This window comes from Papio anubis, chromosome 14 (genome assembly GCF_008728515.1).
Source record: "Papio anubis isolate 15944 chromosome 14, Panubis1.0, whole genome shotgun sequence".
NCBI classification, from domain to species: Eukaryota; Metazoa; Chordata; class Mammalia; order Primates; family Cercopithecidae; genus Papio; species Papio anubis.
In genome coordinates, this window is record NC_044989.1 from 9,371,224 (window position 1) to 9,396,244 (window position 25,021).

The following is a 25,021-nucleotide window of genomic DNA, read 5'->3' on the forward strand; positions in this document are numbered from 1 at the left end:
TTTTGAGATAGAGTCTCACTCTGTTGCCCAGTCTGGAGTACAGTGGCACCATCTCGGCGCACTGCAGCCTCCACCTCCCCAGTTCAAGCGATTCTCCTGCCTCAGCCTCCCAAGTAGCTGGGATTACAGGCATATGCCACCATGCCTAATTTTTGTACTTTTAGTAGAGACGGAGTTTTGCCATGTTGCCCAGGCTGGTCTCAAACTCCTGAGCTCGAGCAATCCACACGTCTTGGCCCCCCAAAGTGTTCAGATTACAAGCGTGAGCCACTGCACCCAGCCCCAGTATTAATTTTAGAATAAGCATTATACTTCAAAACCACTGTATATATAACAGACTGTAATTATATTAATTACAAATCTTTAAAACATAATTTCCCAAGATTTCAGTAGATACCCTTACTTTTTTGTTTTTGCCAAACCAAGCCCCCAGTGCCCCAACATTATTCCATGAATAATTCAAATTACCTTTTCAAAGCTGAAAAAGTTAGTAGTGTTTCTACATGTGTTGAAGTCTGTAGATCTCTTTTTCTTACCGAATGCTGCTGGATATTAGATAAGGAGAGAATATCGTAGTCTGAGAGCAAAGAATCAAGCTTCTCTGAAATAAAGGTAAAAAAGGTATTAGCATCTAAACCTAATAATCAATTGTAATATTGTTAAAATGAGAGTGCCAGACAATAAATCTTTCCTGATGTAATCCATTAGGAAGTGTCAAGTACAAACTATACATCATTTTTTATCAACAGAAACTCCACTGCCTCTTCCAAAATTAGAAGGATTTTTAGAAAACAAATTGGGTGACTTGATTCTCTTTAAAAACTGTTTAAAAATATCTGCACTGATGCTTTCCTTTTCTTTCAACAAATATCACTGCAGACACTACGGTATTCAAAATCCTTCCAGTGGACTTAGAAGGTCCTCAAAATATAGAAACAGCAGCTGAAAATACAAGTTTATTGCTACTAATGTTAAATATGCTCACAAAACCAGTTTTAAAAGAAAGACTCTCACTCATGTGTGGAAGCTAAAAAAGTGGATCTCGTGGAGGTACACAGCAGAATGATGGTCACCAGAGGCTAAGAAGGGAAGTGGGAGTGGTGGAGATGAAGAGAAAGTGGTTAGGGTTACAAAAATACAGTTTGATTAATAAGTTCTAATATTTGATAGTACAGTACAGAAATTATAGTTAATAATTTATTGTATACTTCAAAATAGCTAGAAGACTTGTAATATTCCTAACACAGAAAAGATGTTTCAAATGGTGGGTATCCCAATCACCCTGATTTGATCATTACACATTGTATATAGGTAGCAAAATATCTCATGTACCTGAAAAACACATATCAATAAATAAAACAAAAACTCAATTTAACCATACAACTGCCAAGAGACACCCCACCCCTTATTTCCCAAACCCCTTTTTTATCCTCTACCCAATACCCTACCCTCCTACCCTAACTGGCTTCCAGAATGTTAGCAATTAGGCCTTTACCTTCCAGAGGAATATGGAAATCTGGCAATCGCTAATGAAAAACCTAAGATTCTGATATCAAAAGTTTCCTCAAATGAGGCCGTGCCTGGTGGCTCACACCTGTAATCCCAGCACTTTGGGAGGCCAAGGATCACCTGAGGCCAGGAGTTCCAGACCAGCCTAACATGGTGAAACCCTGTCTCTACTAAAAATACAAAATTAGCCGGGTGTGGTGGTGCACACCTGTAATCCCAGTTACTCGAGAGTCTGGGGCAGGAGAATCGCTTGAACCTGCGAGGCAGAGGTTGTAGGGAGCTGAGATTGCGCCACTGCACTCTAGCCTGAGTGACAGAGCAAGACTCCATCTCTGGGGGGCGGGGGAAGGCCGGACTGGGCATGGTGGCTCAAGCCTGTAATCCCAAGCACTTTAGGAGGCCAAGGCAGGGGGATCACAAGGTCACGAGATCGAGACCATCCTGGCCAACATGGTGAAAACCGGTCTCTACCAAAATACAAAAAATTAGTCGGGCATGGTGGCGTGCACCTGTAGTCCCAGCTACTCAGGAGGCTGAGGCAGGGGAATCACTTGAACCAGGGAGGCGGAAGTTGCAGTGAGCCGATATCACGCTACTTCACTGCAGCCTGGCGATGGAGCAAGACTCCATCTCAAAAAAAATAAAAGGGGCCAAAAAGGGCTATATTTTATTCATTACAACATCCTTGCCTCACAATACTCGGCAAAAACCTTGCACATATCAGCACTCACATGTTCACAAACTGCACGAATTCTCAGTGCTGAAATGCAATATGGTCCTTTAGTTCTTCAACTTCCCTGATACAGGTTGGTACATGAACTCAGTTTCATTCAAGATCATAATCACTCCTACTGACTTAGGAACTTAACCTCAACATTGTAATTTCATTGTCAATAATATAGCCCAGTAGTTCTCACAGTTCCCAAACCAGCAGCAGCATCATCACCTGGGAATTTGTTAAAAATGCAAATGCTCAGGTCTCCCCTCAGACCTACTCAAACAGAAATTCGCCCAGTGAGATCCAATAGTCTGTGTTTAACAAGGCTTCCAGGTGATGCTGACACACTCAAGTATGAAAACCACTGAATTGGCTGGGTGCGGTGGTTCACACTTGTAATCCCAGCACTTGCAAGGCCGAGGCGGGTGGATCACCTGAGGTCAGGAGTTCAAGACCAGCCTGGACAACATGGCAAAATCTTGTCTCTACTAAAAATACAAAAATTAGCAGCGTGTGGCAACAGACACCTGTAATCCCAGCTACTCAAGAGGCTGAGGCAGGAGAACTGCTTGAACCTGGGAGGTGGAGGTTGCAGTGAGCCGAGATAGCACCACTGCTCTCCAGCCTGGGGAACAAGGCGAGACTCCATCTCAAAAAAGAAAGAAAAAGAAAAAAGAAAACCACTGAACTAAGCTAAAGGAAGGAAACAACTCAAAGTAAAGAAAAAAAACTTTAGCCACAAAGATGTTCATTATTCAGCCTTGCCTTATTTTCAAGGACAAAAACCAGAATGAAGGTAAATTAGTAACTGTGAAATAGTTGGATGTTGTAACACTTCCAAAGATGGGGAAAAAATATGCAACTATTTTAAATGTCGTTTACAAAAGGTTTTTAAGAACATGGGGCTGAGGGCGGTGGCTCGCGGCTGTAATCCCAGCACTTTGGGAGGCCAAGGTGAGAGAATTGCTTGACCCAAGGAGTTCAAGACCAGCCTGGGCAATATGGTGAGACCCTCATTTCTTCAAAAAGTAAAAATAAAATTAGCCAGGCGTGGTGGCATGTGCTTGTAGTCTCAGCTACTCAGAAGGTTCAGGCAGGAGGATCGCTTGAGCCCAGGAGGTCAAGGCTGCAGTGAGCCAAGATTGCACCACTGCACTCCAGCCTGGGTGACAGAATGAGACCTTCTCTCAAAAAAAAAAAAAAGAAAGAAAGAAAGAATGAATGAATGAATGAATGAATGAACATGGAAAAATACATATGTTATAATGTTAAACATAGATTTCAGAAATACTCATATTGTATAATCTTAACTATGTATAAAAATAGGTCTAGAAAAAATAAGCATAAGACAGTAACATCATTGGTTATTTTGGGTATATTTTCTATAATAAGCACTTTTTAAATGTAGCTTGCTAAAGCACTTTAAAATACTTAACTAATGCATTTCAACTGTAATTTATTCTCTTTTAATAACTGGGTATCTCAAATTGGAGATTCTGAAGCCATTACAAACTACAGTAAAAACAGTTCTTCCTTTGGAGCCAAACCGTAGCTACGTACTACTGCTATTGTGTTTTCACTAACAAGTAACCTCTCTCGGGTACTCAATATTTTACTGCACTTCACTTCCAAAATTCTAACCATTAGTAATCTCAATTTTTTACAGCCTTTCCAACAGAATTTATATTTCTCCCCATTTCCCAAGAGTTTATCTCTTATCCATATCCAATTCTCTCAATAAACTTAAGCATAAACCACCTGCTTCTTACAGTAGAGTTTATTTCAGTTAATACCAGACACTGCCATGCTTGTCTATCTCAGCTCAGTGTCTGGCCATATACTTTTTTTTTTTTTTTTTTTTGAGATGGAGTCTCACTCTGTGGTCAGGCTGGAATGCAGTGGCGTGATCTCAGCTTACTGCAACCTCTGCTTCCTGGGTTCAAGCGATTCCCCTGTATCAGTCTCCCAAGTAGCTGGGACTACAGGTGCACGCCACCATGCCCAGTTAATTTTTGTATTTTTAGTAGGCGCAGGGTTTCACCATGTTGGCCAGGACGGTCTTGATCTCTTGACCTCGTGACCCACCCGCCTCAGCCTCCTAAAGTGCTGGGATTACAGGCGTGAGCCACCGAGTCCAGCCCATATTCTCTCTTTAAAAAACTACAACGGCTGCCCACTTCTCTCTAGAATGAGAGGACCTTCCTTACTTTCTACAAGTTGCCACAGCAATCATCATTTTGTTATCTTTTTTATTTTTTGTCATCTGCTTTTTATTTTTTGTAGTTTTTGCTATTTGTTGTTTTGTTATGTGCTTTTGTTATCTTTTTCATCCCCCTTCCCCTCCTTTCTTGCACACACATTCTACACTTATTTTTTCTCTTTTCCACCAGACTCCATTTACTTGATTATTCAACGAATATTTATTAAGAAGCTCCTACCTTTCAGGCACTAAGGATACAACACAGAGAAAAAGAAATAGATTTCTGGTATTGTGACAGTGAAGGAAAGACCAAAATTATTATAAAGTACATCACAGACCAAGACAGAAGTAGCTGCAGAAAGTTATGCACAGACACAGCAGGAGCATGATCCCTGCCTGCTGAGTCAAAGATGTTTTCCCAGGGAAACGGTTTTGAAGACCAAAAGGATGAAGCAGTACCTCAGAGAAGGAAAAGAAAGGAAAGGCTTTAAGTCAAGGGCATAACATACGGTAAAGTTCACAAAAAAATAGAACACAACACTTAAAGAAGTGAAAGCAACTCAATGAGGCTGCAATGCAGAGCAATAGAGAGAGAATACGATGAGGTGTGAGGCTGGAGAGTCAGGCACAGGTCAGGTCACGGAGGGCTATGGAAGGAAATCAGGGATTCTGGGTTTTGGATAATGGCAATAGCTTTAAGTTAAAAATTTCATTATGGGCCAGCTGTGGTGGCTCATGCCTGTCATCCCAGCACCTTGGGAGGCCAAGGTGAGCAGATGGCTTGGGCCCATGAGTTCAAGACAAGCCTGGGCAACACAGCAAAGCCCCGTCTCTACCAAAAACAAAAATAAAATAAAATACAAAAATTAGCCAGGCATGGTGGTGTACACCTGGAGTCCCAGCTGCTCAGGAAGTTGAGGTGGGAGGATGGCTTGAGCTCAGGAGGCAGAGGCTGCAGTGAGCTGATATTATGCTACTGCACTCCAGCCTAGGCGACAGGGCCAGATTCTGTCTCAAAATCCAAAAAAAAAAAAGAGGGAGAAAGAGAAAGCCGAGGCGGGCGATCACTTGAGGTTAGGAGTTAGAGACCAGCCTGGCCAACGTGGCAAAATCCTGTCTCTGCTAAAAATACAAAATTAGTGGGCATGGTAGCAGGTGCCTAGAATCCCAGCTACTTGGGAGGCTGAGGCATGAGAAATCACTTGAACCCAGGAGGTAAAGTTTGCAGTGAGCCAAGATCACGCCACTGCACTCCAACCTGGGTGACACAGTGAGACTCCATCCCAAAGAAAAAGAAAGAAATTTCATAATGACTGCAGTGCGGAAAATGCGCTAGAGGGGAAGAAGACTGGAATGTAGGAAATCTGCTGGTAGGCTGCAAAGCAAACCAAGTAGAAACCACTAAAAGACTCCTAGGTTGTGGCTCACCGTGATTTTAAAAAAAAAACAACAACAAGTAACAGAGGGGCTGATATCAGGAGGCAACTGAATGCTGAAAGATTCGGGAGTTTTGAATGACAGAGCCTTGGGAGAAAGAGAAATGAAAAAAAAAAGATTCTGGAGTTTCATATTCTATTTTGTTCCTTATATATAGTTGCAATTTCATTGCTCATTTACATAGGACTTCCTTTGTATTAAGTCATCACGTCTGCAGTTGTGTTACTGATGAGCCATATAGTGATTTTCAGCAGGGAGAGTTATCACAAGATTCTTAACACTGGCATCAGTGGTAAAAAGTAGCCAATACTTTGTTCCTTCTAAAGTTTTTCAAAGAAGAATAAAGAGAAAACCAGGCTTTCAGGCCTGTAACAAACTAGCCTTCTGGTTGTAGCTGTGGAGCTGCCTACAGAAGATCTGATAAACCTTCCACTCCCCCACTTCTGTCTGAATTGTTTTATCTCTGGGATAAGTTTTTGTGGCCACTGACTTTAATGCACTGACATAAAGTATACCCATATTTTCTTCATTAAGCCCAGAGCTGACATTTTTAAGCTCAAACTAATCGTAAAACTTTAAAAAATTATGTATATGGCAGGGCACAATGGCTCACACCTGAAATCCCAGCAGTTTGGGAAGCCAAGACAGGTGGATCACAAGGTTGAGAGTTCAAGACCAGCCTGGCCAACATGGTAAAACCCAGTCTCTACTAAAAATACAAAAATTAGCCAGGCGTGGTGGCAGGCACCTGTAATCCCAGCTACTCAGGAGGTTGAGGCAGGAGACTCGCTTGAACCTGGGCGGCAAAGGTTGCAGTGAGTGAGCTGATATCGTGCCACTGCACTCCAGCCTGGGCAACAGTGAAACTCCATCTCAAAAACAAACAAATTATGTATATAATTTTGTGTGTATATCAACACATATACACATATGTATAGCGGTATGTATATAACTGTCCCAAATGTATTTAAGAACAATGTAAATAAAGTGCTATATGAGAAGGTTCTGGAAACGTGTGGGGTTTTGTTTTGTTTTGTTTTTGAGACAGGGTCTCACTCTGTTACCCAAGCTAGAGTGCAGGGCACAATCACCACTCACTGCAGACTCAACCTCCTGGGCATGAGCAATCCTCTGGGTGGCTGGGACCACAGGCACATGCCACCACACCTGGATAATTTTTGTATCTATTTTTTTGTAGAGACAAGGTCTTGCCATGTTGCCCAGGCTGGTCTCAAACACCCGGGCTCAAGGGATCCTTCCCCCTTAGCTTTCCAAAATGCTGAGATTACAGTTGTGAGCCACTGTGCCCAGCTTGTGGATTTTTTATATCAATTTCTTTTATTTTTGCAGCAAATTGCATTTTCCTAAAATACTACTTGCAAGTGTACTGCAGAACCCCAAGGTACTCAGCTCACTCTTCACTGCTCTGCTGCATGAAGTACAAAAAGTTCCCCCAAAAAGACACTAATCAGTGTCATGCTCCTACTTCTGATATCAGAAATGGAAAACATAAACCCAGTACTGCTGTGAGGTGTTTCCTGCGTTTGTGCTAAAGATACAGAAGCCTTCCTCTTCAGCACTCCCCAAACACACAGGACAGGGAAGCAGGCCACATGTAATAAGTGTCAGGTGCGGGTTGTTGGGACTAAGGAATGAGAAAAAGGGAGCAGTGCTCTCTGCTAGGCCAGGGACCCCAGAGCCTGGGAACTAAACAATTTTACGGATTTATACCAGTAAAGGAGGATGGAATATGAGCTCCTCAACAGACCCAGGACTTAACCTGAGCCAAGGCTCTCCAGCAAGACAAGTAACCAGGATGCAAGTTTCAGGTTAGGCAATGAGACAACTTCCACAATTACCAGCAGCCCTGCCTAGTCCCAGTCTAAACCTGTATCCGATACTCATTCTTTTTTTTTTTTTTTTTTTTTTTTTTTTTTGAGATGGAGTCTCGCTCTGCCACCCAGGCAGGATTGCAGTGGCTCAACCTCGGCACACTGCAACCTCCGCCTCCTGGGTTCAAGCGATTCTCCTGCCTCAGCCTCCCCAGTAGCTGGGCTTACGGGTACATGCCACCACGCCTGGCTAATTTTTGTATTTTTAGTAGAGACAGGTTTCACCACGTTGGTCAAGTTGGTCTTAAACTCCTGGTCTCAAGTCATCCGTCGGCCTCAACCTCCCAACGTGCTGGGATTACAGGCACATGCCACTGTGTCCAGCTACTCAATCTTGTAATCAAAAGAATAGGTAACTGGCAAGGGCAGTGGTTCACGTCTGTAATCCCAGCACGTTGGGAGGCTGAGGCAGATGGATCACCAGAGGTCAGGAGTTCAACACCAGCCTGTCCAACATGGTGAAACCCTGTCTCTACTAAAACTACAAAAAAGGCCGGGTACAGTGGCTCACATTTGTAATCCCAGCACTTTGAGGGGCCGACGTGGGCGGATCACGAAGTCAGGAGATCAAGACCATCCTGGCTAACACGGTGAAACCACGTCTCTACTAAAAATACAAAAAAAAAATTAGCCGGGCGTGGTGGCAGGTGCCTGTAGTCCTAGCTACTTGGGAGGCTGAGGCGGCAGAATGGCGTGAACCCAGGCGGCAGAGTTTGCAGTGAGCCGAGATCGCACTACTGCACTCCAGCCTGGGCGACAGAGCAAGACTCCTTCTCAACAACAACAAAAAAAACTTAGGTGTGGTGGCCGGTGCCTGTAATCCCATCTACTTGGGGAGGCACGAGAATCACTTGAACCTAGGAAGTGGAGATTGCAGTGAGCCGAGATTGTGCCACTGCACTCCAGCCTGGGTGACAGAATGTGACTCCTTCTCAAAAAAAAAAAAAGGTAACTAATTTTGGACATGTTATATTTGAAGTGCCAAATGAGCAGCTGAATATGAGCTCCAGAGAGTGAGTCCAGGTCAGAGATACACATCCAGTCATTAGCAGAACACTGTCAAATGAAGTGAAACCAGTACAACTCATGTAACAACAACAACAACAACAACAAAGGAAATGGGGGGAACAGAGAGATGCCCATTTCCTTGGCTGATTTTAGGAGCAAATAAAGAGATACAGATTGAGCATCCCTTATCCAAAATGCTTGAGACCAGAAATGTTTCATTCTTCAGAATTTTTAAAATTTTAAAATATTTGCATATATATAATGAGGTATCTTGGGGATGGGACCCAAGTCTAAATACAAAATTCATTTATGTTTCATTTATTTATTTACTTTTTTTGAGACAGAGTCTCGCTCTGTCACCCAGGCTGGAGTGCAGTGGCGCGATCTCCACTCACTGCAAGTTCCGCCTCCCGGGTTCACGCCATTCTCCTGCCTCAGCCTCCCGAGCAGCTGGGACTACAGGTGCCTGCCAACATGCCCGGCTAATTTTTTGTATAATTTTTTGTATTTGTAGTAGAGACAGGGTTTCACAGTGTTAGCCAGGATGGTCTCAATCTCCTGACCTCATGATCCGCCCAGCTCGGCCTCCCAAAGTGCTGGCATTACAGGCATGAGCCACCACGTACGGCCTAAACAATATTTTTAAGTAACTTTTTTTGCATGAAAAAAAGTCTGTGTACAATGAAGCATTCGAAAGCAAAGGTGTCACTGTCTCGGCCACCCACATATATAATCTGTGGTTTGGCATCACCATCATTCCTGACTAATTCTACATGCTACCAATAAGTAATCATTTTATTTTTTTTTATTTTTTATTTTTTTTTTTGAGACGGAGTCTTGCTCTGTCGCCCAGGCTGGAGCGCAGTGGCCGGATCTCAGCTCACTGCAAGCTCCGCCTCCTGGGTTCATGCCATTCTCCTGCCTCAGCCTCCCGAGTAGCTGGGACTACAAGCGCCTGCCACCTCGCCCGGCTAGTTTTTTGTATTTTTTAGTAGAGACGGGGTTTCACCGTGTTAGCCAGGATGGTCTCGATCTCCTGACCTCGTGATCCACCCATCTCGGCCTCCCAAAGTGCTGGGATTACAGGCTTGAGCCACCGCGCCCAGCCAGTAATCATTTTCTTATACCTATTCACACATAAGTACTACACAGCAAAAAATATACCATTAATATGGTGAAAAAATCGTTCGTTCGGGGTAATGTGTGGTGTCATGCCAGCACTCAAACAGTTCCAAATTTTGGAGCATTTCAGATTAGGGATGTTCAACCCATATATGAAAAGCCCTTCATTTCACTTCCGTTACCTCAATGAAGCCCATTCCTGTCCTCCTTTCCTATCAATCTTTTTCAGACTTTCTTCACATTACACTTCCAGCTATACACATTTATATTCTCACAAAAGTTGGCCTTGGAGGAAATCTACATTTAATGTTCTAGGAAATCCTGTGAAAGTCAAAAGGATCTCTCCAGTTTCCCATCACAGTTCTCTGCTTAACTCCTCTCCCTTCTACTCTTGAAATACGGTTTTTCTCTTAGACTAGTATAAAACAGAGTTACATTAAATCTCCCTTGGAGCAGTTAGGGCAGTTAAGCATTTAGGTTTCAAAGGAATACAGCCAGTAAGCAAAATTAACATCAAAAGAGAAAGCCAGATGTCAAAATACTGAGTAAAATGGTGCTGTCAATAATGAAATCAGCACTGCAATATGGAGAATCCCCATGCCAATAACCTCAAGGTAAATTTCAAAATACATGTTTCAGATACAAACTTTCTTATCCCTCATGGTGACCTGTATTTTTTCCTCCCACCCACTACATCCTCTTTTATTAAAAGTAACACAAAGGGAAAACAATTTTGAAATCAAAGTGAGACTTATACACCCCAGCTGCAACTTCAACAAGATATCATCATGACTAAGCTCTTATGACTCATAAGTTTCCTAAATTATGCAATTCATAACAGTTCAATTGAAATCATTTTTGGTGACCCATAGAGTACTCTAAAAGCCATGCTTCAATTTATTATGTATTTTTTGCCTTTCAGAAAAATGTTGTCATATGCCTAATCAATATTTAGTACTGCAGTATAGTAACATTTGTAGGACAATAAACACAAAAAATAAATAATAAACCATGCTTTTCAACTATGAAACTATTTGCTAGTCTTGACCAACTCAATCTAATGGTGGGGGGGTTAAGTTAAGCAACAAATTATATTGTAAGCTGTCAAACAAACTGAAAAAAAAAAAGTCATTCTTCAAAAGAAAAATACCCACAAGGCCTATGTTCATCACTGAGTGAACCTGACAACTGACAGCACCTTCCTGAGACTCACTTTTCTTCCTCCTTTATTTGAAAACTAGACTTGATCTCTAAGGTTCATATCAGTCTCTAAGTCCTAATAGTCTCTAAGTTCCACCATCAGGAGTGCCCTTATTTTCCCTCTTCATCTACTTAACCTTAAAGTCTGGGCTCAAGTATCACCTCCTCCAGGAAGTCTTCACTAACCTTCCTAGGCTGGGTCCAGTGGCCCTTGGTGATAATACTTGCTATTATGTACTCTAGCACTTTCCTCTTTGCTGTTTTAGAAATGTCCTAAACGGATGTCTATTTCACTATGCCACAACCATTTGAAGATGGATAACGTCTGATCTTTGTATTTCCAATGGCACATATAATACTTAGCAGACAGTATGTGTTCTTCAAACACTTCGTTTAAAAAAAAAAAAGGAAAGTCTATGTATTCTTCTGCACTTTGCAAATAAAAAACATATGGGCCAGGAGCAGTGGCTCGCACCTGTAATCCCAGCACTCGGGGGGCCCAAGCAGGCGGATCAGGAGGTCAAGAGTTCGAGACCAGCCAAGCCAACATGGTGAAACCCCGTCTCTACTAAAAATACAAAAATTAGCCGGGCATGGTGGCACATGCCTGTAATCCCAGTTACTTAGGAGGCTGAGGCAGAAGAACTGCTTGAACCTAGGAGGCAGATGTTGCAGTGAGCTGAGATCCTGCCACTGCACTTCAGCCTGGGCAACAGAGCAAGACTCTGTCTTGGAAGGGGAGAGGTCTAAAAAAACCTTACGATCTGCAAATGTTATGAATTGATCTAGAAAGTAATGTTTTTCTTTAAACTGTATGCTTCCTGAGGAGTCATGCGAACAACAGATTAATAACGCAAGTGAAACAGTTGTGTCAGGGTGGTGCAAATATAATTTTAATATCTCAAAATAGACATTTATTCTTTTTACTAACATTTATCCTTAAAATGAAGACCCTTACCCTATCCCTCCATCCTAACCACAACCCTACTTCAAAATGTCCTTCAATCTGTACTGACTTACCACTTCTCAGCACTTCCTAACTAGATCCCTTGCCTTTCACGAGTCACTTGTAATCCATTTCAATCGGAAATAATCATAAGGTAGCTGTACAAGTGATAACACTCTCAACACCTTTAATATCCATATCAATCCATTACAATTTCTGTCCACTAAATACAAAGAAAAAAATACTACACATGGTATCATGGTGAAATTTGGGGACCAGTACAACCATGCAAGCCTACAATTTCACACACTGGGAAAACATTATTTCACACTTTATTACTACTAATCAAAGTGTCTTACATGTCAATTTTTGAAAGATAAAAGGATCTTAAAATACACTAAAAGTTCATGCAAACTTACTTCCACCAAAGTTCAGACCCCTTAATGCATGTCCATCCTTAAAATCCAATCTCTCTGGAAAATCTAATGAAATAGGAACCCTCTACTTTCTAGCCTCTAAACTGATCAAACTCGTCATTCCTGATAATTTATTTGTTTAAAAGTGCAAGGAAAGCGTTCACAGTGGCAGCATCACGAGTTGGCTTAGCAGGTTTCCGCCTTCCCCCATCTCCCAAGCACCTCCAATAAGCTACAATTGAAATAACCAAGAACGTGCTTAGGATGTTCGCAAAAACACAACTCTTAAGACTCCAACTCCAGTCTCCGCCTCCCAACGAGATTACTGCATAAGTACTTCCTACGGCAGAAATTCTAGTTCCCTCCTTAGAGGACCAGGAAGAATTCTGGAGCTTTGGGCCCTTCCTTTCTGCCCCTGGTAGAAACACACAACACTAGATTTGTTCCTTACTAAGGCAGGAACCCTGACCACATCTCCCTCTCCAAACAAGAACCAGCCGCCCCACTCCTTACCGCTTTCCCAACACCCTCCCCAAACACAAACCTAGGGAGCAAACCCCTCTCAGGCGCTCAGTCACTACATGGAGCCCGTCCAGTAGCCCTTTCCCACTCAGAGATAGGCCCATCTCCTTTATCTTTCCCCAAACTCTGAGAGCCACACCCCCTTCTACACTGAAAGCGTAGGGACGCGCCACCGTCGCCAATACCCCGCCCCCAAACACCTGATAGACCCAGCTCCCCTGCTCTTCCCTCCAACGAGCGCTCCAGGAGCCGCCTAAGCCAACTCCCCTGGGTCTTTACCGAGTCTCTGGTGGGGGCCGAAGCTCGGGTCGTCCGGAGGTCGCGGCGCCAGCACGAAAGGAACCACGCTGGTCAGGAATAGGAGAGACTGCCTCATGTTCCCGGCCCGGCTACCGGCTCCACCTCTCTGGGCAGCCTTCGCCTGACGGGGGTTCGGAAAACTGCTCACATCGGGGGAGGACGGGATCCGCCCGGCCCGGCCCCTCAAACCTCTTTTTCCTCCCGCGCCGCCTACTGGGAAGATTCTACCGCCAGGCTCGACGCCCCCGGAAGTGCAGGTGGCGTTACCAGAGGCCGGCTCAGCCCGCTTCCGGCCGCTGCTGTTTCCCCCGCACCACCCACAGCCGGAAAGCGGCCGCCGCGCGGCATCACGGGAGGCTCCGCTTGCCACGCCCCACGCCGGCACCGCGGGTCTCTGGTCGGCTGTCGCGTTCGGCCCCGCCCGTGGCGTCCAGCTGGGACTCGCCTGGCGCCTTACTGGACACAGATGTAGACGTCCCACCTCCACCCAGTCCGGCCTGGCCTTTGTCCTCGGGTGACCGCGGATTGGGGAGGCGGGAGCTAGCGAGCAGGCCCTCAGGCGCGTCTGCCACCTCCTTTGTCTTGGTGCCCACGTCTGGTTAGGATCCCTGCTGTCCATTTTATTAAAGGAGCTGTAAAAAGCGGCCTGAGGCCCAGCGACCGGCCCACGGCGGACGAGGAGGCGCGACTAGCCCGTTGCCGCAGGGTCTCTGCCCAGTGTGCTCAGGTGGGAGGGCGGGGACATGAATCGAGCCAAAGAGTGCCCTGCGGACGGAGACCCCCAGGCCCCGAACGTAGCCTCCGAAGCCCTCGCCACTCGCCAGCTCCTGCGAGACGAGCCTTCTGAGCGCAGCTCAGGCATCTGGTTCAGGGTCTGACCGCCAGAGTCGTCTGAGGCCTCCATCCGTCTGTTTTCACGAAAAAGGCTCTGGGGGGACTAATAAGCACTTCCTGAAGGCACATTTGCTCCATGCCCCTGCTGTAGGGAGTGGGTCTGCAGACATTTCAACAAATAGAATCCTGGGACCTTACCTGTGAGTACAAGAGCTGGAATCTTCCCACCAACTTCTTAAAATTCAATCCTATACTTGGTCCATTTAACTTAGACTGGAAATTTCCCAAGGCAGTTTGTTTTGCAGTCTTTTGCATGATTTTAGCTCTGTATAGTTTAGTGTTTATGGGACTGAATAAAAGTCTAAAAACGTTGGGTACATGTTGCTGTTTTATTTAGTTCAACCAAAGTTTATAAAAGTAGAACGTAATATGTTTTCCACTTAAGAGTGAGACAGCCTTTATTATGAAATGGTAAATTGTTAGGAATAAAATACTAGTCCTATTCAAGTTTCAAGCCTTATTCCTAATAAAATACTCAAAACTGTCGTTAAAATTTATGTTAATGGTGGTTTGCCGCAGTAAAATAGCATCTTTTTCAACAATACGTTGTTGGCTAAAATCAACCAGACCTGGTCTGTACATCTGAGATATAAAATATATTCAACATACTCAGTGGCATACCTAATTAAAAAGTAAGTAAAATTTCACATGCAAATTGTATACAATCTTTAAAAATTGTATTCCATAAGAATGTGACAGTTGAGTATGGTTTTTGGGGGGCTTTTTTTGGTGTACAATAATAATGTCATCTGGTTTCTTTTCTGAACATCCAGTCACCATACTGTCCGGCTTTTAACTTTAGTAGATAGTAGATTGTTATTTTGGTATCCCCAACAGCTCTTGTACAGTGCCTTGCTCATAGAAGGTACTTAGCTGGTTAGTAAATGCCGTTTAGGAAAAAAAAAAAAAAAAAGCTCCCGATTCATTTTCTTTTCTTTTCCTTTTTATTTATTTATTTTTATTTATTTTTTGTTTTGAGACGGAGTTTCGCTCTTGTCACCCAGGCTGGAGTGCAATGGTGTGATCTCGGCTCATTGCAAGCGATTGAACACCTCCTGGTTTTAAACGATTCTCCTGTCTCAGCCTCCCAAGCAACTGGATTACAGGTGCCCGCCACCACGCCCGGCTAATTTTTGTATTTTTAGTACAGATGAGGATTCACCATGTTGACCAGGCTGGTTTCAAACTCCTGACCTTAGGTGATCCACCCACCTCGACCTCCCAAAGTGCCAGGATTACAAGCGTGAGCCACCGCGCCTGGCCTGAATAACCAGAAATCCTAGATTTCCAAGGGCATTCCAAATTTCAGGTAATCTTTTCAATTCACAAATCAGGACCCAAATTATTCCAATTTGCAGTTCATCTTTCATTTATCAATTGTGCATACTTTTAAGATAAAAGAGCACCACGTGGGGGAGATAAAGAGCCAAAGGAATATGGTAAGAGGGGGCAGTGGACAGATTAATTATTTTGTCTTTTTTTTTTTTTTTTTGAGATGGAGTCTTGCTCTGTCGCCAGGCTGGAGTGCAGTGGCGTGATTTCAGCTCACTGCAGCCTCTGCCTCCCAAGTTCAAGGGATTCTCCTGCCTCAGCCTCTCAAGTAGCTGGGACTACAGTTATGCACCACCACGCCCAGCTAATTTTTGTATTTTCAGTAGAGACGGGGTTTCACCATGTTGGCCAGGCTGGTCTGGATCTCCTGACCTCGTGATCTGCCCGCCTTGGCCTCCCAAAGTACTGGGATTACAGGCGTGAGCCACCGCGCCTGGCTCTGTTTTATCTTTTGAGACAGGGTCTTGCTCTGTAGCCCAGGATGGAGTACCATGACACAATCAGAGCTCACTGCAGCCTCGACCTCCTGGGCTCAAGCAATCCTCCAGCCTCACCCTTCTGAGTAGCTGGGACCACAGGCATGCACCACCACACCTGGCTAATTTTTACATTTTTTTAATAGAAATGGAGTCTCACTATGTTCCTCAGGCTGGTCTCAAACTCCTGGCCTCCCAGAGTGCTGAGATTACAAGTATGAGCCACTGCACCCGGCACCAAAATAATTTTTTAAAACTATATACCCCCTGGCTGGGCATGGTGGCTCACGCCTGTAATCCCAGCACTTTGGGAGGCCGAGGTGGGCAGATCATGAGGTCAGGAGATCAAGATCATCCTGGCTAACACAGTGAAACCCCGTCTCTACTAAAAATACAAAAAATTAGCCAGGCGTAGTGGCATGTGCCTGTAGTCCCAGCTATTCGGGAGGCTGAGGCAGGAGAATCACTTGAACCTGGGAGGTGGAGGTTGCAGTGAGCTGAGATAGCGCCACTGTACTTCAGCCTGGGCGACAGAAGGAGACTCCATCTCAAAAACAAACAAAACAGAACTATATACCCCCTAGGTATATCTTTAAAGTTTTTCATCATTAATGTAGTAGTAGCAAAGTTTGAAACTTTCAGCATAAATACTGACCTTTAAAATTAAAGCTGTTAGGTCATTATTTTAAAGTTTTCCAATAGAGTATAAATACCTCAAAGACTTGACAGCCACAGTGGTAGCCCAGCCTCCAAGATGGCCCCCATTGACACTTGCTTCCTCTTCTACACTGAGCCAGAGTTGGTCTGTGTGACCACTAGCATGCAGGCGAAGTGATATCACTTCTGAGGTTAGGACACAAGAAACTGTGTCCTCCATCTCAGGTGCTCTCTTGCTTGCTTGTTTCCTTTTGTATCACACACTCTGGGGGAAGCCAGCTTTCATGTCATGAGAACACTCAGGAAAGCTATGGAGAGGCCCAATAGAACAGGTCAGCAGCCACAGACACCAAGGAGCTGCCAAAGACTCTGAGTGAGCTTGGGAGGAATTCAGCCCCAGGCAAGCTTTCAGATCGCGGCAGCCCCTGACCTACAGTCTGACCACAACTAAGCTCCTCCCAGATTCCTCAGCCTCCGGAGCTGGGAGATAAATGTTTGTGGTTCTAAATCTCCTAAATTAGGGGTAATATGTCACACAGCCACTATCATCTGTTCAAAAAAATATGTAAACAAGTTGACCTGATCCTGGGTTCTTAACACCTGAAGTGATGCTTTTCATTTAGGATTTAATAAAGATAATTAAAAATATTTCTTGAGGTTCCCCAGTCCCATGCTGTGGAATGAATTATTCATAATTTAGATACTGCAAGTGAATTTAAGAGTAAACATTTGCAATTATTAAACACATATAGGCACATATGGTTCTGCAGTTAACTACCAAACCCACACAAGTATTGGTAAAACCTTGTCTAAATGACAAGAGAACGAACTGGTTCTGGCTGGGTTTTTTGTTTCCTTCTGTCTATTTCTCTAGCTCTATTTCTCTTATTAGCCAATTTTGTCTTACAGCAACCCCACCAGTTCTTGTAGATGGATAGAGCCATCCTCACTGTTTCTAAAATGCTAATTATTCCTACATTTGTATGCTTTTTTGCTAATGAACAAATCTGTGTAAAGCGATCCCTTTAAGAATGAGTCAACCCACAAATAAGACAACAGATGCCACTTAATGAAAAATAGGACTTTATACAAAGTCGTGTACCAAGAACGCTAGTTTCCAAAGTTTTAGTTAAGAAATTTTAACCTATTTTAGAAAAAAAAATCAATCATTTTTTTTTTTTGAGACGGAGTCTTGCTCCGTTGCCAGGCTGGAGTGCAGTGGCACGATATCAGCTCACTGCAGCCTCGACCTCCTGGGCTCCGCCTCCCAGGTTCAAGTGATTCTCCTGCCTCAGCCTCCTGAGTAGCTGGGACTACAGGCATGTGCCACCACGCCCAGCTAATTTTTGTATTTTTAGTAGAGATGGGGTTTCACCATATTGTCCAGGATGGTCTCGATCTCTTGACCTTGTGATTCGCCCGCCTCAGCCTCCCAAAGTGCTGGGATTACAGGCGTGGCGTGAGCCACCACACCCGGCCAAAATCAACCTTTTAGAAAGATGAAAAATATGCATGGGACAAAGCAGAGACATTTGCAGATCCTTGCTGATGAGCAGATGTTTTTTGGGGGAATTTTTTTTAAATTTTTTGTTGTTGTTGTTGTTTTGTTTTTTGAGACAGTCTCGCTCTGCCACCCAGGCTGGAGTTCAGTGGCGTGATCTCAGCTCACTGCAGGCTCCGCCTCCTGGGTTCACACCATTCTCCTGCCTCAGCCTCCCAAGTAGCTGGGACTACAGGTGCCCACCACCACGCCCGGCTAATTTTTTGCATTTTTAGTAGAGATGGGGTTTTACCGTGTTAGCCAGGATGGTTTAATTGTTATAAAGTCTCTTCTTTCTTTGTTTCTTTTTTTAGAGACAGGGTTTCACCATGTTGCCCAGGCTGGTCTCGAATTCCTAGGTTCAAGCGATCCAACCACCTCAGCCTCCTAAGGTGCTAGGATTACAGGTGTGAGTCACCACATCCCACCGATACGGACCACCATTGTGTGCAGAAGTACCATACATCCTACGTATTGTATGCCATATAAAATATGGAGCTGTGTCGGTTCTTTTCCTTCTTAAATCCCTGCCTCTCTCCCTTGAGATCTCAGGGTAATTGAACCACATGAATAACTGAACATAGAGGGCAGACTAGATAAAGAGAACAAATGGAAACTTGTGCTGGTTTGAAATTACCTCAGGTCTGAAGTGGCCAGAAGTCATTACTCTGGGGTTGACAGGCCCCAGAGAGGAGACTCACCAATTACCCTCCAGTTCCACAGCAGCCAGAGACCTTAATTGAAAAGCTGTTCTACTTAGGGCTCTTCAGAAAAACCCAACTCAACTGTTCAATGTTTAAATTCTGAAAATTTTACTAACATTTTAAGAATTGTACCAAAGAGATACACATTATACCTTTGGCCTCAAAGGAATTATACCTAAAAGATAGATACATATATAAGCACACAAACACCCAAATGCATCAGGACAAATAAGGATCATGGATTTTTTTCACATTAACTTTTTGGGTTTGTGTTTTTTTGAGACAGGGTCTCTGTACCACCCAGGCTGGAATGCAGTAGCATGATCTTGGCTCACTACAACCCCTGCCTCCTGGGTTCAAGCCATTGCTTGTGCCTCAGCTTCCAGAGTAGCTGGGACTACAGGCATGCACCACCATGCCCAAATAATGTTTATATTTTTATAATAGTGGAGATGGGGTTTTGCCATGTTGCCCAGGCTGGTCTTGAACTCCTGGCCTCAGATAATCTGCCCACCTCAGCCTCCCAAAGTGCAGGGATTATAGGTGTGAGCTATCATGCCTGGCCCACATTAACTTTTTAATATAAATTTTAGATTTACCGAAAAGTTGCAGATAGTACGGAGTTCCTGTTTCCCCCGGCTTCCTAAATGTTGACCATGATGATCATGGTATGTTTGTTAAACTAAAAAAATAACATTGGAACAATACTAGTAACTAAACTGCAGACATTTGGTTTTTTTGTTTGTTTGTTGTTGTTGTTTTTTGAGACGGAGTCTTGCTCTGTCGCCCAGGCTGGAGTGCAGTGGTGCGATCTTGGCTCACTGCAACCTCCATCTCCCGGTTCAAGCGATTCTCTTGGCTCAGCCTCCCAAGTAGCTGGGACTACAGGCTTGCGCCACCACACCTGCCTAATTTTTGTATTTTCAGTAGAGATGGGGTTTCACCATATTGGCCACACTGGTCTCGAACTCCTGACTTTAGCTGATCCACCTGCCTCGGCCTCCCAAAGTGCTGGGATTATAGATGTGAGCCACCATACTGGCCGGATTTTTTTTAATGTGTCTTATGGTCTTTAAGAAATTATGAGGCCAGGCACAGTGGCTCATTCCTATAATCCCAGCACATTGGTAGACTGAGGAGGGATTGCTTGAGCCCAGGAGTTCAAGACCAGCCTGGGCAACAAATAAAAAAAATTAGCCAAGCATGGTGCCACATGCCTGTGGTCCCAGGTACTCAGGAGGCTGAGGCAGGAGGATCATTTGAACCCAGGAAGTCAAGGCTGCAGTGAGCCATGTTTGTGCCACTGCACTCCAGCCTGGGCAACAGAGTGAAACCCTGTCTCAAAATAAATAAATTAAATTTTAAATTGTGATAAAATACACATAACACAAAATTTACCATCAACATTCCATACATTTATAGTGTTGTGCAATCATCACCACCATCTGAGTCCAGAACATTTTAATCACCCCAAAAGGAAACCCCATACCCATTAAACAGTCATTTGCCATTCCCCCTCCTCCCAGTCCCTGGAAACCACTGGACTGCAGTTTTGCCACTAATGTCCTTTTTCTGTTCTAGGATCGAACCCAGGATACTACACTGCATTTAGTTACATTAATGTTTTACTCTTTAGGTCAAATAAAGCTATTTTAAATATTTCATTCTCGGCCAGGCACGGTGGCTCACGCCTGCAATCCTAGCACTTTGGGAGGCTGAGGCAGGTGGATCACCTGAGGTCAGGAGTTCAAGACCAGCCTGGGCAACATGGTGAAACCCCATCTCTACTAAAAGTACAAAAATCAGCCGGGCACGGCAGCATGTGCCTGTAATCCCAGCTACTTGGGAGGCTGAGGCAGGAGAATCACTTGAACCTGGAAGGCAGAGGTTGCAGTGCCAAGATTGTGCTATTGCGCTCCAACCTAGGCAACAGAGTGAGTCTCTGTCTCGAGGAAAAAAAAAAAAAAAAAAAAAAACCTCTGCAGAAGCAATGGTTAATATACTTACTTGGTGTTTGAGGAAACTGTCCAGTTCAATCCCTTACTCTCTGGTCTTTGAACTAGTCCCTCACTGCCACTCCCATAATACCTAAAGTGACTTTCTTACCTCTGCTTCCTCTCCACCAGTGCTGCTACCTGTCTTCCATAACACCAGCTAAATGTCTCCTATCCATGGACTTTTTCTTGGTTTTCTTATAGTTCATCCTTCATTTTATCCTGCATTGTTGTCTCTTGATGGTATTTTGGTATTTTCTACCAAAGCATAAGTTCCTAAGGTAAGGACCCTTCCATATCAAATAAGTGTTCTGCATAAGGCAATTAACAGTATTTATGAAACAAATATCATTATCTGACATACAGCCAGATACCTCACAATTTCCGCCATTTAAATAAATGAGACAATGCAATGCTTATAGCAGGTAGAATTGTGTCCCCCTCCCCTACCCCAAGAAAATAAGTTTAAGTCCTAACCCCTGGTATTATGAATGTGATCTTATTTGGAAACAGGGTCTTTGCAGATGTAATCAAGTTAAGATGAGGTCATACTGGATTAGGCTGGGCCCTAAATCCAATGACTGATGTCCCTGTAAGAAGAGAAGTGACACAGAGACACACAGGGAGAACACCGTGAGATGATGGATGCAGAGATTAGAGTCGCACACCTACAAACTAAGGAACACCACAGAGCGCCACGACACCAGAAGCCAGGCAGAGGCGAGGAAAGACTCTTCCCCTGGGTCTTCAGAGGGAGCATGGGCCTGCAGACACCCTGATTTTAGACTTCTGGCCTCTGGAACTGAGATAATAAATTTCTCTTTGTTTTTATTTATTTTTATTTTTTATGTTTTGGTTTGTTTGTTTTGTTTTTTTGAGACAGGTTCTCTCGCTCTGTCACCCAGGCTGGAGTGCAGTGGCACCATCTCGGCTCACTGCAGCCTCGATTTCCTGGGTTCCAGCAATACCCCCACCTCAGCCTCCTGAGTAGCAGAAGCAGGCACATGCTAGCCACCATGCCTAGCTAATTTTTTTAGTTTTGGTAGAGACAGGGTTTTTCCATGTTGCCCAGGCTAGTCTCAAGCTCCTGAGCTTAAGCCATCTACCCACCACAGCCTCCCAAAGTGCTGGGATTACAGGTGGAGCCACCGCACCTGGCCATTTCTCTTATTGTAAGCCATCCAGTTTGTGACAACTTATCACAGCAGCCCTAAGAAAAAACATTACAATGCTCATGGAACACAGCCTAAGGTTACCTCCCCTTCTGCCCTTCTGCCTTTTCTCCTGAAATTCCTCTTGCCTGGAATATCTTTGCTGTATGTATCCAGCTATGAAAAACCTTCTCTGGCATCTGAACATTCTGATTTGTAGATTGCAGGTCTCCATCATTTTTTAGTAGTCTTAATCTTGTAAAGATCCCATTTATTTTATCACAGTTCTGGAGGCCAGAGTCCAAAATCAAGGTGTCAATTATGCAAATATTTGGTCCTTCAAAGCCATTCTTTGGGGTGATGGAGTCAGGTAACCAGCAGAGAGCAGGGAGACCATAAATTTACATCTTCTTCTACTCATGTCTACTTCTGAATTCTGATAGTAAATCTCTTGTGATTTAATCATTATTCTTTTTTGCTTTTGAGACAGGGTCTAGCTCTGTCACCCAGGCTGGAGTGCGGTGGTATGAACATGGCTCACTGCAGCCTCGACCTCCCGAGCTCAGTGATCCTCCCACCTCAGCCTCCTGAGTAGCTGTAACTACAGGTGTGTGCTACCACGCCCAGCTAATTTTTTTTTTTTTTTTTTTGAGATGGAATCTCACCCTGTTGCCTGGGCTGGAGTGCAGTGACGCGATCTCAGCTCACTGCAGCCTCCACCTCCCGGGTTCAAGCAATTCTCCTGCCTCAGCCTCCCGAGTAGCTGGGATTACAGATGCACCACCATGTCTGGCTAATTTTTGTATTTTTTTTTTTTTTTAGTAGAGATGGGGTTTCACTGTGTTGGCCAGGTTGGTCTCAAACTCCCGACCTCAGGTGATCCACCCGCCTCAGCCTCCCAAAATGCTGGGATTACAGGCATGAGCCACCGTGCCTAGCCAATTTTTTAATTTTTTTTTGTAGAGATAGGGTCTTGCCTTGTTGTCCAGGTTGGTCTCGAACTCCTGGGCTCAAGCAGTCCTCCCGCCTCAGCCTCCCAAAGTGCTGGGATCACAAACATGAGCCACTGTGCCTGGCCTGATTTAATTATTATTCTTCACCGGATCCAGTTTTCTCCATGAAGTCCTGAGACCAAGTCATAGTAGGTTTAGACCCAAATGTGTGCTGCTCCTCTGCCCCAATGCTCTTTACTTCTGTTCTTAGCTTGGGGTTCCTCCTTGTCTTGCGCCAGACATACTGTCAAGAGAAAGCTTGGCATCGGGCTCACTCCATTTAAAGAACCTTATTCTGTGAATCTGTCACAGGAAAATAAAATATAGTAACTCGTTAACAGTTTTGAATGATTTGTTCTTTGCTTTTTGGCAAATTTCAGTTTATCCTTGCTAGAGGGAAAACAATAAAATCCACAAGTAATTCCCAGTTTTCAACCTAGCCCAGCAATTTAACCTCCTCACTCATTTTGCCAAGGCTACTATCAAGTAGCTGTGTGCCTGGCCTGCTTTCCTTCTCTCCTCTCCCTGGTCCTGCCCATTGGCAGGGAGCCTCTTGCGAGTCATAAGATGACCAAGAGATCACACGGAGAGAGACTGAAAGAAAAGCAGCAAATCCTGGGTAATCAAGGCCCTAAATGGAAAATGTCAGGATCTTGGGGGAAGTGGCTTTTATATCTTTGAAACTGCTCAGTAATTTTCCAGAGAGATGTTGGTTGGGACCCAGAGGAGTTGTGCCCCGCCCACAGTTAGTGCTCAATAAGTTTATTAAGTCAAGAAACAAATTTAGGCTTGGTGAGTCCTGGTTGATGACAGGTAAGCCCCTCCTTCTTATACATGAACGGATCATTTACCCACCTGGCTTAGGAAAAAGAGGCGGTTATCAGGTTGTTAAGAATCGGGGCTGGGTCCAGGGCCAGGGCCGGGCGCGGTAGCTCATGCCTATAATCCCAGCACTCTGGGAGGCCAAGGAGGGTGGATCACTTGAGGTCAGAAGTTCGAGACCAGCCTGGCCAACAAGGTGAAACCGTCTCTACTAAAAATACAAAAATTGGCTGGGCACAGTGGCTCATGCCTGTAATCCCAGCACTTTGGGAGGCCGAGGCAGGCAGATCACCTGAGGTTGGGAATTCAAGACCAACCTAACATGGAGAAACCTTGTCTCTACTAAAAATGCAAAATTCGCTGGGCATGGTGCCACATGCCTGTAATCTCAGCTACTTAGGAGGCTGAGGCAGGAGAATCGCTTGAACCCGGGAGGCAGAGGTTGCAGTGAGCCGAGATGGCGCCATTGTACTCCAGCCTGGGCAACAAGAGCAAAACTCCTTCTCAAAAAAATAATAATAATAATTAACTGGATGTGGTGGCATGTGCCTGTAATCCCAGCTGCACGGGAGGCTGAGGCAGGAGAATCACTTGAACCTGGGAGGCAAAAGTTGCAGTGAACCAAGATTGCACCACTGCACTCCAGCCTGGACAACAGAGCAAGACACCATCAGGAAAGAAAGAAAGGAAAGAAAAAGAACGAAAGAGAGAGAGAGAAAGAAAGAGAAAGAAAGAAAAAGAAAGAAAGAAGGAAAGAAGGAAAGAAGGAAAGAAGGAAAGAAGGAAAGAAGGAAAGAAAGGAAAGAAAGGAAAGAAAGGAAAGAAAGGAAAGGAAGGAAGGAAGGAAGGAAGGAAAGAAAGAAAGAAGAAAGGAAAGAAAAGAAAGAATCTGGGCTGACACAGTGGCTCATGACTATAATCCCAGCACTTTGAGAGACCAAGGCAGGAGGATCACTTAACCCCAGGAGTTCAAGACCAGACATAATAAGACCCTGTCTCTACAGAAAATAAAAAAATTTAGCTGGGCATGATGGTGCATCCCTGTGGTCACAGCTACTCGGGAGCCTGAGAGGTCAAGGCTGCAGTGAACCGAGATCGTGCCACTGCACTCCATCCTGGGTGACAGAATACAACCCTGTCTCAAAAAAAAAAAAAAAAAAAAAGACCCTGCAGACCCCCTGCCTTGAGG

At 44.4% G+C, this 25,021-nt stretch overlaps 1 protein-coding gene across 3 annotated transcripts in view; it reads right to left on the reverse strand.

Moving 5' to 3' along the window:
- The window catches only part of ADAM17 (ADAM metallopeptidase domain 17), a 68,141-nt gene extending 54,539 nt beyond the window's left edge, over positions 1-13,602 (reverse strand). Inside the window, exons 1-2 of one of the 3 annotated variants that reach the window (XM_031654928.1) lie at positions 13,250-13,602; positions 469-601 (exon numbers count right to left, since the gene is read on the reverse strand). In XM_031654928.1, coding sequence (XP_031510788.1) covers positions 469-601; positions 13,250-13,346 — 230 coding nt within the window. In that variant the 5' untranslated portion in view covers positions 13,347-13,602. Of the gene's footprint in view, positions 1-468; positions 602-12,992; positions 13,217-13,249 lie in introns of those variants that run through there. The other 2 variants (XM_003908253.5, XM_031654929.1) reach the window with 2 other exon arrangements.
- Between the last annotated feature and the right edge of the window lie 11,419 nt (positions 13,603-25,021).